The sequence below is a fragment of the Vulpes vulpes genome, chromosome 8 (genome assembly GCF_048418805.1).
Source record: "Vulpes vulpes isolate BD-2025 chromosome 8, VulVul3, whole genome shotgun sequence".
Lineage (NCBI taxonomy): Eukaryota > Metazoa > Chordata > Mammalia > Carnivora > Canidae > Vulpes > Vulpes vulpes.
This window is the reverse complement of record NC_132787.1, coordinates 22004105-22024885: the sequence shown is the minus strand read 5'-3', so window position 1 is coordinate 22024885 and position 20781 is coordinate 22004105. Positions and strand designations below refer to the sequence as shown.

General features: G+C 36.3%; 1 protein-coding gene across 4 annotated transcripts in view; it reads right to left on the bottom strand.

The window, feature by feature from the left end:
* Nucleotides 1-262: 262 nt before the first annotated feature.
* Nucleotides 263-20781, bottom strand: part of BCAT1 (branched chain amino acid transaminase 1) — a 107330-nt gene continuing 86811 nt past the window's right edge. For all 4 annotated transcript variants that reach the window (XM_072765727.1, XM_072765725.1, XM_072765729.1 and 1 more), the window contains exons 8-11: nt 18471-18556; nt 15652-15792; nt 13529-13603; nt 263-6779 (exon numbers count right to left, since the gene is read on the bottom strand). In XM_072765727.1, coding sequence (XP_072621828.1) covers nt 6738-6779; nt 13529-13603; nt 15652-15792; nt 18471-18556 — 344 coding nt within the window. In that variant the 3' untranslated portion in view covers nt 263-6737. The remainder of the gene's footprint in view (nt 6780-13528; nt 13604-15651; nt 15793-18470; nt 18557-20781) is intronic.

The window sequence follows — 20781 nt, the reverse complement described above, 5'->3', positions numbered from 1 at the left end:
CTCAGAGGAAAGGACAATTCTTAAAAGCCCACTTATTTCTATCCCAATGTCTTAAAATAGATTTAGATTCTACACAGGTGTATGGTTTCAGGTCTTTCTGGTGTGTTCAATTCTTTTCCCACTCTCAATGTCATTTTGGTTTAAAAATACACTACATTTACATCCTATGACCAAAAGCCTTGGAACATCACAAAAGTGGTAATGAAGCATTCTATTTCATGCATCCAACAAATGCCGATTTCAAGAGACTACACAAACAGGATTCATTTAAGTTGTTTTATTGATGACAGAAACAAGTGCATAATTAAAGATTTGATGAGGAATCTGCAAACAATAAAGAATGTGTCCACTGCCAGCAAAATACAATTATTCCAGGTCCTTTAGATGCTACAATTATAGAGTTCTTTCACACCAGATGGTTCATATGTGACAAAGCCATTTTAGGATGTTTAATTGTGCTTCTACAAAACCTTCAAAGAGTGAGGTAGTTTCCTTTACCCACGTTATTCTCCACATTTCCATTACACTTTCAATAAGCTTAAATCCTTTAACATAACCTTTAAATAATTTTTCCTGAAAGCCAAGCCTTATTTACAAAGTCTTTCTTTCTCTCCATCTGATTTTTCTTAAAGAGAATTTCAAGAATTACTACACAACTAGAAAAATTTGAGACAATCAATGGGCTGGGCTTTTTCATTGAAATTAGATTTAGGTGAAAGAGAACACATTCTAAAAACTCCATAGTTAAGCTGCTTTCTCCTGTTTTTATCTATAAACTCTGATTTAAAAACTACTTCCTCAAACTACTTATTTTCTCTCAGCCACCATTACCAAGTAAGTGCAAATTCTTCATCACAGTGGGTTAGGCTCTGTTTATTAGCTTCTCAAGTCCACTACAGAATCCTCATTCATTCTCAGAAGTCACCAGGGAAACATCTGCAGAATTTATAGATATGTATAGATTAGCTAGCTTATTTTTAAGACCCCAAAATCCACTTACAGCCATCCACTGGAGAGAATTCCTGCAGTCTTCAAAAAGTTATCAATGAAGTAAAAATTGAGGCAGATTATTTGCATTCCTTTGTTAGCCCTGAGAAAGACTTTAACAACCACTGTGAAATCAACTTGGGGAAACTGCAGCATGATTTTAGTTAAAAACTGTCCATATTCAATGAATTTCCAAGTCAGTTGACCTTCACCAAAGAAAAGGAGAAGGTGGTCAATTGTATTTCTAAGGCGAGTTGCGGTGGGGGTGGGGGCAGGGCAAAAGTCACAATCTACTCCTTGTCACTTATTTTTTCAGCCTTAAGAAGCTTCACAAATCTTGAATGGTTGATGACACAATAGATCTTACAGACTATGCAATTACAGAAGTCTTACCTAGATTTGTAGTGGTTTCCACATAACAAGACCATCAGATTATTACCTCAAGATCAACGCATAATCTTAATACCTGATTAACTGGCCACTACACTTACCCCTTCCTAATTGGCACTGTTTGTATTTGGCACCTGTGTTGGAAGCTGAAGATGCCACTACCTGACAAAATAAGGAAAAGGCTTCTCTGGGCAACACAGAACTAAGTCTGATTTGTTCTATTCCTTCCCCTACCTTGTTTTTTTCTGACGTCTTTAATTAAAAGTTTCTTCCCCCCATAGAAATAATGGGTAACAAGGAACCCAGCCACTGTGAAGTGGATGTGCTAAGAAATCTGTCAATGAAACTACATTTCAATTTCATTCTCATACCACAGCCTATTGTCAACTCTTATCATCCCAGCAGTGGAGTAAGTTGAACATCATACAACCCAAGATTCAGGCCTTATTAACAGGGTCTACAGCGGCATGAAAAATACAGCTCCAGACAGAAGTCACTTACTTGACTTCAGTAATTGTGTCCAGCAGATTTTAAAGACAGCTTCACTTTCTAATACTGAATTTCATGCTTTTATCATTCACTAAAGCAAATATGTTTACTTATATCTGATCCCAGGGAATTATTTATCCACAAATGCTATTATATCTTGTTAACTTTTTAAAAATTAAGTCCCCCAAATTAATATATGAGAAGTCTTTTCATACACTGTGTATGCTGAAGAGAAAAATCACCTTGTCCTACCTTTGAATTTTTTAAAGTATGTTTTGGCAATGGTGAATATGACTCTCTTTGCAATACTTTTAAATTTAATTTCAGTTAATTAACACATAATGTATTAGTTTCAGAGGTGGAGGTCAGTGATTCACCAGTCTTATATAGTACCCAGTGGTCATTACATCATGTGCCCTCCTTAATGTCTTTGCAGTACTTTAAATGGCCTTGCAAAACTTCAAACCATGAAAAAATCATTGATTTATTAGTCTTCCACCTGTAAGTTTGAGTAGGTGGATCCATCATTTTCAAGCAAACACTCCCGACGCTTTGATTCATGATATTTTCCAGAAAAAATGCATCCTAGGAACATTTTATTTCAATAATATCTGACTTTGAGATTAAGATCAGCAAAGATGCTGTAATCTTTCATTAGATGAACCATGACAAGTTAACACTGCTCCAAAGAATGCAGTTAATAAATATACTAGGTAGGTTGGCAATAAGTGATAAACCAAGAGTGCTGATGTGAGGAAAGCAAGATCCCTTGTTTAGGTACAATTACATTGAGCAATAAAACTGGTAAGAATTTTAACCTGTGGTGTCTAATGTAGTCTTCCCTTAACTTCAGGAGCGCTGACACTGCATGTCACGTAGGTGGTGCTATGCTGGGCTTTCTTGCTGCTACCATCTGTGACCTTTTTTTTTTTTATGGTAATATTTTGAGAAAAGAATAGAGGGAATTCACACCACATAGCGGCTGAATACCTCTAAATACTAACCCTCACGGAGTAGTTTTGCCCTAGAAGGAATGAAAGGGGGGCCAAATTTCCTTATTTAAAAAATGAGATGAAAATGCTCATTGTGATTTCTTGATAAGAGATGTGTTCAGCCTGTCATCTCCTTACTAGCTAACTGCATTGAATAGTTTTACCCAAAAATTTTAGTAGAGTAAAAACTCCATGAGTATGTCTTTTCTAAAACTAACTTCCTAATCCCTACTGCTAGTTACATTAGATATAAATTTGTGGGTACTCAATATTCATCAAATTAATTGACCAAATGAACTATAATCTCTATGATCTTTGTCATAGCTACCACTTACTGGAAAGCTGCTACTCCGTCTCCTTTTGGGGGAGATATCTGGAAAAAGATGTGAGCAAACTCTAATTGTTTTGGTAAGGCAAAGTGACAGGTGTTATGAAGTGTCCACTAAAATTATTTGTGAGCATTACTATTTATAAGTTTCTGCATATTCACATAAGAAATCCACATGACAAAATTCTTGGATCACATTTAGCATCAGAACATGAAATAGGGGATCCTTACAATGTCTCTCTAACCTCTAAGCCCTTTGCTTTGGTCCATCTCATGAATACTGATTGCCCTAAATATTTTAGAAAATATAAAGTGAACAAGTGTTGTCATTTTCTGCTTAAAATACATTTTCCCAATCATACCGGTAAACTGAAAATATACTTTTAAAAAGGAACCTTTTAAGGAGAAAGAATCCAGTGACTGAGCCCTGAGTGGGAATTTTATTCTGGCAGCTGATGCTGTAACACAAACTCCCTAAAGTGGAGCTGATGCTACCTCCCTAATGAAAAGCCTGCTACAACTCTTGATCAAGATAGGCTCATTGACTCCAGTGTTCAAGAGTGCTGACGGAAGGAAAGAAAGATCCCTTGTTTAGGTAAAATTACATTGAGCAATAAAACCAATACAATGAAGAGTTTTAACCTGTGGTGTCTAACGTAGGCTTCCCTTAACTTCAGGAGCATGGACACTGCATGTCACATAGGTGGTGCTATGCTGGGCTTTCTTGCTGCTACCATCTGTGACCTTTTTATTTATTTATTTTAATATTTTGAGAAAAGAATATAGGGTATTAAGCAGAAAAAAACGTGATTCCCTTACAAGTTTTATTTCCCTTTCCCTTTTACTTCTCTTTTGTACTTTTGAAAGCAAAGGTGAAAACAAGTATTAATGCATTCATCCTATGAGACACCAAGTCCTAGACAGCAGGGTGCACACTCCTGCACTTGAGGCTTCTTTGGGAATATCATGATGCAAATCCTTAATAAATGTAACAAAGACAACTTCTAATAGCAAATATCTTTAGGAAACGCCCAAGTTTTGTTTATGTCTGAACATTTCATTTTAAAATCCTGGTTTCTACCCATGTGTTTAGAAAAAAGCTGACAAACTTGGTCTGAAATGTAAAAACTGAAAAAAAGTGGGAGGAAGGGAACATGCAAAATAAGTTAATCATTATCATTCTAAGTGCCACCAGTTCTGTTTATATTCATGCACATGTGAATTGTTGAATCTCATTTGATCAACCCAATTAAACATTAAATAATTGCAGCCAATTATGCAAATATCAGCAACAATATTAATTTGTTGATCTTTTTGAGCAGATTAGCCTCACATGTTCCTAATGCTAGACTATCTTGCGCCATAAATGATCAATTAGTGTTAGGATAACTAAGTCTTGAAGAATGGATAATTGCCTAGTTATAATGTGTCACTCTTGCTGTATTAATCCACTGCAATTAAACAAATAGTGCACAAGGAAAAAAGATGTGCAGATGTTCCTTTTAAATCTATTTAACAAGTTAGTGTCAAGGTCAATTTTCTGTCTTATTACTTAAAAGAGAATGGCAGATTGTGTTCTCTGTTTTAGGAGACCTCCAGTTTTTTAAAATGTATATCCTTAGTTTTCACTCCATCTGGTAGAAAGGGCTTAAAATGCTCTTAAGGTTTGATGAAAGAAATTATAGAGACATAATGTCAAGACATATTGTTCTCTAACTTTTACAACGGACATGTGTTGCCATACTAAATTTAGAGATGCAAAGTATAAAATGTATTTATGGCAAACAAATGATTTCCGTTTCTCATAGAAATGTGAGTCTAGTTATTAAGTGCTACTTGACAAGTTAGAATTACCTTTAAGTCTTTTCTAGGCCACTATATTAAAAATGAGGTCACAGGATTTAGCCAGGGCAAATGCATATCCTTAGAATACTACTAGGTAAACATATGTAGAGGACAGTTAAAGCACCTGAGGCCTGAAAAGAATACTCTTCCAAGACCTCAGATCACCAATTAAAAGCCCCCTAAAAGATATTTTTACAATTCCTTTTCATCTTGTACTTCCCTAATTTCCATCTTACCATTCCTACCTAAAAGGACCCTATGGCCAAAAGTCTTGGAAAAGAATCAAAGCCCCATTTGCTATGTGCAGCTAAATGCCTTAAGGAAATTTTTCTAACACATCAAACTTTTAGAGTGTTTTTTTTTTCTCCTTGCTCTGAAAAGAGAATGAAATATGATCAGCAAGATGAAAGTTATTAGAACTGAGGGAAACCAAAATATAATGCTTGAGAGTTGACCTTCCAAGGGTAAATGTTTTCTAGCAAGATCTGACTTTACCCTAGATAAACCAGGATTCAATTTTAACTCACAGCTCCTAAATGAGGAAAATAACATCTAGAATTGCTCTCCCTGTACCCTGACAATGTAATCATCCAATCTTCATTCAACAGAAATGAACACCTCACAAGCAAAGAATACCTCTTTGCTTTCTACCAAAAAGCTAGATAGGAGGATTTATTTTGTATTTAACACTTAACAAATGTCATTTCCATTTGGTTGGTATGATATCATGACCTCTCTAGAGCTGTTATTTCAATTCCAAGACAGTCTTCAAATACAAAATAATCCCCAACAAGCTATGACTTTGAGTATCTCTAATGACTTAACAGTCCCTGGAAAATAATGACAATATGAGGTAAATGTACACAATGTCAGAATCAACCACAAATTCTAATTAAGAAGTTTCATAATATAGAAACAAAGGTGGTACACTTCTATAGAAGCTAAATGTTCAATTCATTATTTAATGAGTATCTATTATGTGCAAGGTAGGGGGATACAAAGATCTCTAAGGCACGAGATCCTCAGTCTTGTATTGGAGACTGACAAATAGCCAATTACAATACAATGCCAAAGGACAATGGTAGAAACATGCACAGGTCTTGCTGATGTACAAGGAGAGCCCATCACAGACTGTGACATCAGGAAGAAGAGAGAGATTTACCTTAAGATGGACATGGCAGGGGTGGGGGTGGGAGTTAGGGTGTGGGTTGCAAAACAAATGTGATGGGAAGAAAATCAGCTTTTCAAAGTCTTGATTATAAAAATCCAAAACAAAACCCAACCATTTTCTGAAGATGAAGATACATAACAGGAAATGTCACCTACTAAATTTACTGAGATCAGTTTTCAAACACAAAGAAACTCATTTGGTTGAGGAGCAGAACATAACTTATGCTAAGGAACAAACATTTTTGTATCTGAGTAAAGTATTGAGGGAGGCACTATGATTATTGAGGAATATTCTATGCTGTATGGCTTACATGATCATCTTTCCAAGAGAAGGTAAAGTAAGCTTCTACTACGAGGTTTACAAAATACCACTTGATTGCAATTCATTTTCTCTGGCAGGAGGAAAAAAATCACCCTGGAAACACTGATAATACAAACTACATCACACACAACTAAAAATAGAGAGCTAAATAAATCTATCGTAATTCAGCTGCAAGTGTCTCAATCGCACACAGATGATATCCCGTATTTTCCATTCAGGACACTATGATTGTCCAGTCGCTCTCTTCTCTTCCATACTACAACAAAAGCAAGAAAACATGTTTAAGTGTAAAAGCTAACAGTGCAGAAATCGCTTAGAAACTTGGTAACACAACTAATATTATACAAAAGATATGTTCCTGTTTTGAACATTAAAAGCATATTCACATTAAAAATTTAGAGAGAAACAATCAAATACCTGGAAAGAATCACACATTTTATAATTGTGTTCAAATTTATAGCTGGTATAGTCTCTAAGTAATGTCTTTTTATTACTATTCTGTATTTAGCTTCTGCTTTCCAAATAAAGTAAGTTATATTTAATTATTGTCATCTGTACTCTACAGAAGTGATGCTTAAAGTTTATCCCCTGGACCAGGAGCATCAGCATTACCAGGCAACTTGTTTGAAATGCAAATTCTCAAGCCCTAGCTCAGACTTCACTGAATCAGAAAACTCTGGGGAGAGGTCCTGGCAACCATGCTTCAGGAGGCATTTCCAGGTGATTCTGACACTAAGTTTGAGAGTCACTGCTCTAAAAGCCCTCCTTCTTGAGAGTGTGTTGGGTTTATGGAAAAAAATTAAACTGACAAGCCATGAGGCTCTGAAGAGCAACTCTGTTCTCTAAATTAGTGTTGTGTTATGTTAGCATCACAATTTTTCTTATTCCTTCAAAAGTTATGGAACTACCTCATAATCAGAATTTGATTTGCATCAGCAAGTAATTCACTTTCACCTATCTGAATTTTCGTACTTAAAACTGAATTAAATGAAATAAAGATATTCCAGATGTCAGAAGTAAAAAGCTAGTTTTGATTCATTTGTTCATTCATTCATTCATTCATTCAACACACATCTGTGTGCTTAAGTGAGCTCTCACTCTTTATCAAAGTACTACATGCTAATGCCATGGTGTCAAGAGCTTTACAGACTTATGACTAAATTTATCTTTGTAGTAACCTCAGATAGTAGGTGCCATTATCAATCTCATTTTATGGATGAGAAAACTGTATTAGGGAGATTAAAACACTTACTCAGACAATTAGTAAATGGTAGAACTCAGACTCTAGCCAAAGATCTCTCTCACACCAAATTACATGTTCTTGACTACCATCTGGACTTCCCTCCACATGTTCACATAGTCATGTGTGCGGAGGTAGGCTTGGAACACATCGTCCCTACCACCCAGAGTAGCATGCCATTAAGTCTGTCACCGTGTGCTTGCCTAAATCACTCATATGATGTTCCCTTTTCACATGGACTGGCTTTTTAGTCCTAATATAACTTCAAGATGAAATTCACACAAAACATTAGAATTTCTGAATTGGAAAGAACTTTAATGATCATCTAAAATGTAGAAGATCTGGGGCATCTGGCTCAGTCAGTAGAGCATATGACTCTTGATCTCAGGGTTGTAAGTTTAAGCCCCATGTTGGTTGTAGAGATAACTTAAAGCATTCAAAATAAATAAATGAAATGCAGGGGATGAGGCTCTGCATTTTTACTTCAGAACAATTCCACTTTGATTGGTTTTGTGTATTGGGACTCCAAGGAAAGATTTATTTTGTGGAAAATTCTGCTGCTTAAAAATCAAGTGTGAAGGTGCCCAGGTGGCTCAGGATCCAGTTGACTGAGCATCCAACTCTTGATTTCGGCTTAGGTCATGAGTTCAGGGTCGTAGAATCGTACCCTGTGTCAGACTCCATGCTCAGTGGGGGAGTCTGCTTGTCCCTCTCCCTCTGCTCCTCCCCTGCTCATGCTCTCTCTCAAATAAATAAAAATAAAACTTTTTTTAAAAAATCAAGCATGAAAAGCAATGATGTTTTTAAGCCAACCTTCTCATTTTACATATGAGGACATTAAGGCTCTAGATAACTCTTAATCACAAGCCCAGGGCTCTTGCCTGTTTGATGTTATTTCTCCTATGTTACACCACCATCCATGTTCTGCGTTCCTCTGAAAAGACCTTTAAAGACCTCGGAGAACAGAATCAAATTGGTAAAAAATACTGGAAGCCAAGAACAGGTCTATTTACAACCTTCTGGTTTACAGAAAAAGAATGAAGGAAGCACAGTGACTGTAAGTGACTTGCTGAATCCGTATCAGAAAGAGTTGCCTGAAGAGGGTGGCTTCCCACTATTAACTGTTGATTCGTGATCCCCAAATGCTACTTGATTTACGTATGATGCCAACATGACTTAAGCTAAGATCAAAATATGTGTTTTATTTCTCTTACTTGGATTCCCAATACATTAGACACTTATGCCATTAATAACAACTGTGTGTCATCATATTGATATTTTAGCAGATCTACATTATTGTGATTCATGACCACCATAATTTCATCTTGAATCTCATCAGTTAAAGTAAATTTGCTTTCAATTAGCTGTTTTAGTTTTATAAATGGTCAAATATCAATTTTGGTTATAATGACAAGTCACAGGCCATATCAATCTAAGAACCCACATATTATATATTAAGATTTATTCCTCTCATTCTGTAATTTATGCTTTTATGTAAAATATAGCTTTCTGAGATGCATCTAAGAGATGTGATAATATGGGTAATCCATAATATCTAGACCTAGACAGTTAGCAATCAAACTTTTCATTTGGATGATAGATAATTCGATTTAATTTTTCAAGGCAGAATAATTCAAAAGTGGAGATGACAGATTTTAGCAGAGAGAGAAATTATCTTCTTTCCTCAGGAGTAAGTGTCCAGAGAAGGGGGGGAAAGAATGTCTGCATGGGCGAGACTATCATTATCCCATTATCAGGGTGATGACCAAACATAGCAGCAGGCTCACACCTTTGGCGTTTCGCAGGTCTACTCTAAATCACATTGACTTGACTTTGTTCATTGGAATCAAAGATGAAGTTGAAGCAACACAGCAAATCAGATTGAACCTATGGGGTGGTACTCTGGGCCATGTGGAAGACTAACAGTGTGATGTGCAGAAATTTCATTTTTCATGAATTCCAGGAAGAACACTACACTAAAACATGCCTAATGACAAGTTTCGTTACTTCACATTCATCATACAAATGGCAAAAATCTTACATGGCCTTTGCTAAAATGCCTTTTACGTCCAGCAGAAAGTTCTTAGCAACATAAAAGGACAATCGATGTGTCATGCACTTACTCTCTGTGATGCCAACAAAAACATAATCAGGGCTGCCCACCAGGTAACAATTTGCTATTCTTGTTCTAAATCCTATTCAATGGCCTGCAAAGCTCTATAATCCTGTAACATGGAGAAGGAGGGGCTGGGAAGCTGGTCAAGAGACTGAGTCATCAAGGCAATCTGGAAGTGTTCACTTAGTGTGCGCACAAAGAGAAGGATAATTCAGGGCATCAGCGGGGAAAAGTGGTGGGGCTCTTAAACTTATGTAACTAAAAACCATCAAGCTGTTCCACTGAAAACAAGAAAAATGCAATAACCACTAATGGTCATTTATTCTCGCAAAGCTGTAGCCACTAGTGGGGAGAACAGATTTTTTAAAAGAAATTCCATCTGGTGGCCTGCAGTTAATATAGATCTCACTCCTATCTCACTGGGCTTTTCTTTTCCTAAACTACTTAAGACTTCCACCTCTCAAGTTTTACAATCATTACTTCCCACTTTCTACAATCTCAATAGCAGCACTGCTAGTTCCACAAACATACTGTCCTGATATTTAAGACCTGGATTCTAGCTTTTATCTGATCCTGACTGTAGTCTTGGCATGTGTATTTCCCTTTAGAATAAAACCAGGTCCTCTGAAAGTTTTCCTGAAAAGTAATTTTATGTTACTCAAGATCTCCCCCTCCCACCTCTCCTACGTGTTAATATAACATGTGCAACACGTTTCTATTTTTCAGTATTTGGCGGGTATATCATTCACTATTCAATCTTTTAATTCATTTATGCAAGAAACATGACTGATATCCCATGAAACATCCCAGGCCCTCCTTGCACTGAATATTGGGGTTACCAGAAAGGAATAAAACAATCTTACATTCAAATAACCCTGGAACAAAGACAAGTGTGTGACTTGTTAAACATAAAGCCCACATGTGATCATTCCAGGTGCTGTGCAAGCTGGAGGAAGAACTAGCATTTGAATGGATGAATATGTGTTTGTACTGGGGGAAAGGTACATTATTTAAAAGATTTTTAAGGTTCCTCAAGGAGATGTGCCTTGGAGGACAACCAGTAACTTCTCAAGTGGGCAAACTGTGGAAGGTACAGAAAGGCAGAAAGCAGCAGCAGAGAGCAGAGCATAATGGAGAAAGGAGAAGACCCTAAATGGCAGGCACATAGGTGAATACGATGGTGAGTAATCAGATTAGCAAAGAGGAATGGGAGAGAAAAGAAACATTGGCAATATGGCTAATGTTCTCTAAGTTTAAGTTTGGTTAAGTAACACAAAAGTGTTTTTATTTGTTGCTTAAAAAAAAAAAAAAAAGAAAGAAACTTCATTTGAAATGCCCCCTTCCTAAGAGGTATTTGTAGGGCAATCTAAAACCCATGGAATTATATGGAAAATTAGCCAAATGGAGTGAATACTTAACCTCAGAGGTTCTTACTCATATAAGGAAATATACAAGCTAAATGAAAAGCAAATCTGTGGTTAAGAAGGAATTTCCCCCCTAGGTCACTGTGGCAAGAATCTTAAGGGTTTTTTGGTTGTTGTCACTCTCTTCTTCAATTTACCAGAGAACTTTGTAGGAAATATCCATGTTTCCATATAACATCAAAGAGGTCAAATGTAAAACATGATGTAATTCTATGCTTTTTTCCTCAATCATCACTTATTTTTCATGGAAAGAAACAGACACTCGTAGCTTCATCGACAGCACCAATTTGCCATCTTGTAAGGGACTAATTTTGAAACTTTAGGATCCATGCGTAAAATAATTGAAAACGAAGGATGTGGTCTTAGATTCTGAATGGATGGTCCTTTGCTACTTAACAATTTGGAGGCCAGTTGATCCTTTTGGCTTGTGGTTTAATTCAGAATCATTGTATTACTTCATGTATCTTGTGACTCTCATCCCTTTGTTTCTTTGTTCCTAGGGAGCTCTGAACACATCATTAACTTTCAGTGTTACTACCATTATTACTCTACTACTTAGGGTAAAAAGAGTAATTATTAGTTTCTTGTTAGCCATAGGCAGGCCTTATAGGGAATATACACAAGTAAGAAGAAAATGTTTCTTCTCATTCTTTGCTTCATATATATCTTTTATTTTTAAACATATTCATGTGGTCTCACATTGAAGTTGAATATTTGTCTTTCTATGGCTTTGACTTCTCTAATTTTTTTTCCTTTTGTCACAATTACATCACCAGCACCTGGAACAGCCTCCTGCATACTATTTGTGCTTAATACATATATTTATTGAATGAATTAATCAAAAACGTTCACTTCAGTCCTAATCTTACTTTCAAAATGCTCTGACAATCTCTGTAATGGCTTGTCATTTTGCCCCAAAAATATATCTTTGGGCTTCTCTTTTACTTATATTTCAGGGTTTTGTAAATATTTTGTCACTATCTCAATGGGGATGACACACATTTATTTCTGCTTTTGCCTGCCTTAGCAAAAAGCTTCATGATTATGTCTATAAAATACCTCTTCTTAGATCTTTCTTCCAGTTCAAATTTAATACAGCTTGATGTCCCCTGAAGCCTAGTTGACTTCTTTCTCTTTTCTTTAATCCTTTACAACCAAATCAAATTAAGTGTAAATTTTCCTATTTCATATAATCTCTGAGAGGTAACTCTGAAATCTCTGGTTTCCTGTATTAACTTCAATAGAATAAAAACAGTCTCTTCTGTACAACTTGTTCAGGAAAATTTTCCAAAGTGATTTTTTTTTTCTTATCACCATAACGCCAACTACCTCCCCTCTTAAAAATCTTTCAACCTCTGTTTTGGAGAAAGGCTTTCATTATCTAGCCAGTTATATATTTTTATTCTATGTATGTTTTTTTATCTGAGCAAAACACTAATAATTTATTACTTTCATCAGATTTACTCAGATATAAAAAATTAAAACATCCAAATACTTTTCATTTAATCAAATTAAATTTTTATTTAATTTCTTCCAAATTGTTTCAGTGTACAGAAGTAGAAAACAGTAAATTATGTCTTCTAATATTAAGAAACTCCTTTATTTTGTTAATGGAAGATTCCTTCACAGAAAGCCTTTACTGAAGATTGATTAAAAAACCACAATCATTCTTACCTTTTAATATCATTAATTTTGCATAAATGTTGCTGAGCAAATCTTCCAGAAATTCCATTTTTACCACCATCCTTGGACTTCAGTCACTCTGGAGGGGCCTGCTGCTTTGCTGACCAACTTTTTTTGCTTAATGACCTGGCACTGTCAGCTATCACTCAAACTATCAAACTTTATTTCACATTTCAGTATGAAACTCAGCTTCCCTTTGGTATGTTCAATGACTAGCAATGATATGAAAAAGCAAATGATTTACTAGGTAAAAAAAAAAAAAATCAGGTAACAAAATCATGTATGACCCCATTTCATTAGAAAAACAATCCAGAAGTATATATACACAAAATAATGAAAGTTGAGACATCAAAAATTAGCAATGGTTATGTTTCAGTGTTGGAACCACAGGTAAGTTTTCTTCTGTGCTTTATTCTACAAATTTAATTTGTTAAACCCAAATGGCAGAGTTTACTACTTACTTTCTTCTCTCCACTGAAATATGATTTGGCTTTGAGCTCTAAGTGAAATAAGATGACATTTTAAAAGAAAGAAGCCCTTACCTGAATATCAGTCAATTTGTCCAAGATCCGACCTGCAAGCTTAGGACCATTCTCCATAGTTGGAATGTGTATGGTCTACGAAAGAAAATCACATGCAACATAATTTGAGGATATCCATGTATACAGTAACAGTAAGACACTCAGCAATTCTACTCTGTCAAGGCAATTCCACTGAGATGAGGAGTGGCACTATGATAACCTGATCATGTATGCTGGCTCCTTATGCCAAAGACTCTTTTCTATTCTGAATTCAAATAAAAATCAACGAGCCAACGATAGGTTGTTTCTTGCCTGCCAACTTATTTTAGGGCCCAACTGGCATATATGCCAGTCTTCAGGCTGAGTTGAGGAACCAAAGAGAAGTTAGGGGTGCCTAAAATAGTGGCAAAAATGTAAAGAATCCTAACTCTTCCAAATTCTGAGAATCTATAGGGGGAATGATTGGCCTCCTTACCTAACCCTTCTGGCAGGAAATGGGAACTCAGAAACATTTTGCCACAAATTAAAGCAAGTCATTACAGGAACATAAATTAAAGCAAGTCTATGCCTTCACAAAAGGGGCTACTAAACCTATGCCTGTTCAAAGTCAAACCTCTAGGGGCCACGGCCTCAACAAGGCTGGATAGCATGGTTACATCGGGGGCTACAAGATTTCATGCCCATTATTTACATTTGAGTCATGCCCATTCCTGCCTCACTGGCTTGCAGGCTTTTGACAGTCTGATTTCAGTAAAGACAGCCCATGCTATCACTTTTCTTATACTCTTCAGGATAACAGGATAAGGGGCACCTGGGTGGCTTAGTGGTTGAGCATATGCCTTTGGCTCAGGTCATGATCCTGGGGTCCTGGGATCGAGTCCTGTATCAGGCTCACCTTGGGGAGCCTGCTTCTCCCTCTGCCTATATCTCTGCCTCTCTCTGTCTCTCATGAATAAATGAAATCTTAAATAAAAGGATAACAGGATAACTAGATGTACCTTTTAGCTCTGAATGCCCTATGAAACAAAACTATTAGAAAAATGCATTGAACTTTATCAACTTCCTCTGTCTAGAGGTGAAATAACCGGACTTAAGAAAGAAATCTGACTTAATGACAACTTAGTTTATTAAAAAAGGGGACCAATAATGCATTTACCAAGATACTACCCTAATAAAATGTGAAACAGTAGCTTTATAATCAGGACACATATTGATACATAATGGAATAATCCTTCTTCCTTAAAACAATCCATCTTTAGATGGAATCATGTCAAAAGCCATTGCTTACAAGTTTGAAAATCTCAAGCAATGAAGCAGTCACCATTAAAATCATAAAAGGAAAATCACTGAAGATAAATAATTATGTTAAATTTTAAGACCAAATTTGTATTTGATATGATTAATTTAAGCCAATTCACATTGTAAGAATAATACCCATGTGCCTCTAGGCTATAAAGTTAGACGATGATGTTAAATATCAGAGCTCTGTCATAAAGGGGGAACAAAGTAAAAACTCCCAACCCACCCCCACTCCAGAATGGAAATACAGCACATATATAATCAGACTAATTTACTGGAGGAGATAATATCTTCAACCAAATGACTAAATTCCTTTTGGAGGATTTTAGTAAGTGTTAACTTCGCCAAATGAAAACTTTTCATAAAATGGTCTAAATAGTAGTAACAGCAGCAACAATAATAACAATAAATGTAGGAGTTGATTATTCAAATGAATTTCCCATTGCTGTTTACCAATGCTGCTCCAGTAGTTTGGGAGTACTTTTGGAAACCGGAAATGGAAATCTAACCACCTGTAGGACCTTCTTAGTAAGCTAGTAGAAAGAATTCAGAGTGGAAGCGTAGTAGCACATTTCCAATCCCTAAACTGAGATAAGGCAGAGGTGATACTTGTCCAAGGACAAAGCTGACTCCCCCCAAGACTGAAGCTTACAAAAAATCACTGAAAAGATGAGGGTAAGTAATTTGGTAATACAGGTTCGTTGCGACAAACTGCCAAGTTATTAAAAAAAAAAAAAAATCCCTTGCATCTTGGGTCCAACTAGCATTTCATTTACACATTTAAAGAATTAAATTATAGGCAAATGCTTGGAAATGACAGACGGTGAAGAAACAAAGAGTCTTACCTCACCCTTGTACAGTATATCAGAAACTGGGCAAACAACACAGGCTGTACCGGAGCCAAACATCTCCCTCACCCGGTTCCCCTCCAGGGCTGTTGTCAAGTCGTCCATAGTGAGATACCTCTCGGACACCTTAAATTCACCCTGTTGGCAATATAAAAAATAAAAATATGAATATTTTCAAGGAAAGGGCATAACCCCCCCCCCCCCCCGCCCCCGAGGTACTTAGCTTCCTACTTTACATTCTGACTGAACTCAAATAATGTGAAAATCATCCTCTAAGGGAATGCTAAAGAGACCACCACCACCATATGGGTAAACACACTGCGGTGTTAAGCTACCTACTCAAGGTCATGGCATCTCTAAGTGAGATGATTAGAGAATATAAGACTATCACTATAAAATACATGCTACCTTTTCATACACTGCCAGCTTTTTAGGCCTTTTATCTGTTGCCATGCCTGAAGTGTCATAAGATAAGGCACCCCAGTGCTACTTAATGCGTGCCCTATATTAACAGTGTCTTGAACTCTATCATAAAATATATAATAATAATTATAAATTAGCTATCATTTATTCAGCACCATGGCATGCCAAGTTCTCTCACTTTTAAGGTGGGTATTATCATGCTCATTTTACAGATGGAGGAATTAAGGTTCAAAGGGAGGCTAAGTAACGTCCCTAAATCCACACAGCTACTAAAATGGCAGATACTGAACTCAAACTCAGGTCTCATCTGACTGGTTCCAAATTTCCTCGTCTCTTCACTCTTTCATGGAGTGAAACCATCGACTGAATTTCACTATCTGGAATATTTCATTATTTTATTTTATTTTATTATTATTTTTTATTTCATTATTTTAAAACATAGAAAGTATATTTGGACTTTGAGGAATTGCACTGTGTATTTCTTTTCTTACTAAATTCACTGATTCGGCTGACTTGATAGCAGAAATCCTCTTCCTTCTCTTTAGTATCTCATTTGGTCAAATTTCATCACAGAATTATTAGTATAACCTCATTGACTTCTGAACCATTTGAGCATGCTCAAAGAGAGGAAATGAAAAAAAAGAATATGATGTTTTTAAGCTATCTCCTTAAACGATCTGTTTAATACTCATTCTTCAATCTGTTTTATTCTCATTCTTTTATGTTAGAGGTTAAAGTTCAAAGTTTGTCTCATCTTATTAAAAAAAACCTATCCATTCTTTGTTGTTTTTTTAAATAAGAGTATTGTTTTTAACTTACAGATCCACAATAGATAAAAATGAAAATCACAGTCCTTGGCAAGATTTAAAACATTAGAAAAAGAAGGCATCATGCTGTAAGTATGATTTGGAAGCGTAGGAAAATACGCCTGCAATAGAAATATGGCTTTTTGCAAGTTTCAATTTATCTCAGTCTGCAATTGCAATTATGTTGTTCAAAGGTAAATAAATAAATAAATAAATTCCAGAAAATCAGCCAAGTTAACTGAAAACAAGATGAGCTCTGTGTTCTGGTAAAGAAAAAAAAAAATCTCTTGTAAATAAACAGAATTGTTTTTACTCTGCTCACCCTTACTTATCTTTGGACAATTTCCCCTGTCTGGCAAGTAATGGTAACCCCCCACATGCCTCTTGGCATTTATGTCTCACTGTTTTAAAATAGCTTTTAAAATAAATTACAGCTAAGGAGTCAAGGAAAAACTTCCTCCATAATAACCTATTTTTCAAGCTAGCAAATCATTAGTGTGGGAAACCATTTCCACTTGCAACTTGTCATCAAACCTTCTGTACTTGGTTGATTTTTTTCTTTAATAAAACAAAAATTACTGAGCTTCGAAAATACATCTTTCCAACTGCAAACATATTTAGGACAGGGCAAGCTGTTTGAAATTATACCAACAGTTTGTAAATGTCATGCCCAATGTGCCAGCCAGCATGTGGCAGTTGGGTCTTGTCTACTTCAGGGTTTTGTAGAATTATTTATAGCACATTTCCTTTATTTCCAAAGCCTTTTCCAGAGAAACTATGCTAGTACTCTCCTAGATAATATGTGCATTTCTAAACATTTGTCCTATTAATACTGTTTGACCACAGTGTGCTCAAAGTCTTTTCATGTCCCTTGGAGACCATTTTAACACATAGGTCAAAAGTTCCATCCAAGAATCTTTGCCAGATAACCAACTCATCCAACATTCATCTTGAGTATGTTATAAATGTCATTTCAATACCAAATGGTTTCACATGCTTGCCCGTGTCACATGGATCAGAAACTCTACTGAAAACAGCTACATTTGCTTGAGTGTTTTGACTTTGAAATAAGCATGTATGTGAATCGGGGAGGACAGGGGGCAGGAAGGAGGGGAAAAAAAGGCAGCCAAACTAATAATGTTATGTTAGTAAACATTTATATGCCAGTAAAATTCTTTAATTTCTCTGACTAGCGTGGTTACACTGGAATAAATAGAGGAAGGGAAGAACTACAAATCACTGCCAACTGGAAACAACACTCGTAGACTGGAAAAGTTCAGGACTGGCTAAATGGAAGCACACAAGTTCATAGGAGACACCTGGGATAGAGCTTAAGATTAGTACTGAATACTTCTTCACTAGGGTAACCTGCCAAACTCTTTTCTCTCTGCCCTTCCTACAAACAATACTTACTTAACAGTCTTGCCAAGACAGTCCTTCTGGAAGAGTTATCTCCACTTGTGTGAAGATTTAAAGATTAGAAAACACTGGATGGAACCACAGAAGATTATTTCAACACTAAGCTGGGCTTATTTCGATTACTTTTTGTTTCATGCTTATAAAGTTGTTCATGTCAGGGGCACCCACCCACTTGTGTGCCAGGTCCAGAATGCTCTGCCTCGTGACTCCTGGAAGAATGATGCCATCTAGCGGAGGAGTTGCCAGCTCTTCTTCTGTCAATTAGAAATTGGAGTATTTTCAATCTTTATCTACATTCACCATGCCTTACACATCAACAGCCATTTTTAAGAACTGTTTCTCTCAACTTTGCTAGTAAAAAACATTGAAGATGATGCTACCATTCTGCATTATCTGACTTCCCAAATCAATTCACACTTCAAGTAGATCTTTATTTTAAAAAAGATAAGAAAGAAAGATAAGAAAGATAAGAAAGATAAAGAAAGAAAGAAAGAAAGAAAGAAAGAAAGAAAGAAAGAAAGAAAGAAAGAAAGGCACTCATCTAATTGTTTTTGATTTACCCTAACCTAGTAACAACTGAAATGATTTTCTACTAACAAACAGTAAGAGGAACATTCTGAAGTCAAAATTTACCTTAGTGGATTAACGCTGGTTAGTTAGATCTTATCTCACGTAGATAGATCTTACTCGGGAACACTGGTCAATACCAAACCATCTAAGAATACTGTGGAGGAACCCAGCCTCAAGAAGCACGTATGCCTGTTCAGGTTGGTCACTGCTTCCACACTGCCCTTTACAGGTCTATCTATCTATAATGATTTTCAAACCTGGAGGAGTATCCACATCAAATATGGAGATAACAACTTCACCCTCTGAAAGTCAAATGTTAATGGGTTCAGGATAGGCTAAAGCATATATATGTGGCTACCAAAAAAAAAAAAAAAGAAAGAAAGAAGAAAAAAAGAAATCCAAAGATCAAAATAAAACTCCGTGGGTGATTTATAGAGAGCAAGGCTGAGACACTAGTCTACTATGAGAATGATTACGTGCTTTCCTAACCAACACGAGAGCTGGTATGATGATCTGTCTACAAAAGTCAACATGATCTGACAACCACACAAGCTCTTCTCACAGAAAAAGTTTCTGGTATTCAACAACCCCTTCTCTTCCCCACATCTGGCACCCAGGAGTCTAAATCTAGCGAGAAATTTAAAACTTAAATCATCACTTTATAAAGATGTTGAACCTTGTAACAGATGTGTTGCTTATCATGTGTTTGCAGAATAAACAATGTATGCTTGAAAGGATCACCAGGTAGCAAGAACTGTAGAAATCACATTGGTATCTTTAAGCTCCCCTAAGCGATTTTAAGCAGCTAAAAAGGACTTCAGTAATCACCTCATGCAATTCTTATATTTTATAGAAAAAGAGAGGCTCCATAAACTTAAATGACTTGCAAGACTGGTGACACTGGAGGACAGTCAGGATCAGAACTTGTGTCCCAACACTAGGGCCACTGTCCTTTCTTTTAGTATACTGTGGTCCAGGCTCACCTACTCCACCATGGTTACATTAGACGTCCCCAACACCCAAGCTATCCAAAAGACCAAAACTCTATATTCAGTCCTGTGTCCCCAAACTTGGCACTTTGCCTGGCCTAGTGTGGTATGTAATAAGTGTTTCTGAATTAAAAAAAATAAAATAAATGAATAATCCTCTTTGCTAGGAGACAGCAGTATGATTTTTTTGAAGTTTGTTTCTAAAAATCATCTGCTCAAAACCACTTTCTGGAAGGAAGAAAATTTGTTCTTGGCAATGTTCTTAGGGCTACTTTTTGTCATGTTTAGAAGTGTTGATCTCAAAATAAACCTGTGTTTTGCAATAGCTAGCTAGCTGGATACATAAATGTAGGATCTATGTGTTGTATATGTGCACAGACCCCACACATATAGACAAACATACTTCCAGTGCCTCCAAACTGGACCTTTCTTAAAGCTTGCTGAGCTCTAAGACTACATGAAGTTAAATAAAAATAGAGGCCTCGCATGTGCAAGTGCAGTTTTGTGAAATATACTTAACACCCAAAACTGTAACCACTAGCCTAAGGTCAAGGCACAGAACATCTGTTTCTCTGGTTGCCAGACAGAGATGATGACATGACAACATTTGGGTGAGAAATATTCATTTTCCTCTGCAACCACAAACATGCTTACAAGAGCCAGAACTAGCTCCAGATTGCCCAACATGAGGAAAACAGAGCCTACAAATACAACTTGTTTTTGACAAAGAAATCATTTGTAGGAGATGAAGAATTTCGAAGCAATAACAGCAGAAGTCATCTGTGACATCCCAAAGTCAATTTCTTTTTTTTTTTTTTTTAAAGATTTTATTAATTATTCATAGAGACACAACTAGAGAGAGAGAGGCAGAGACACAGGCAGAGGGAGAAGCAGGCACCATGCAGGGAGCCCGATGTGGA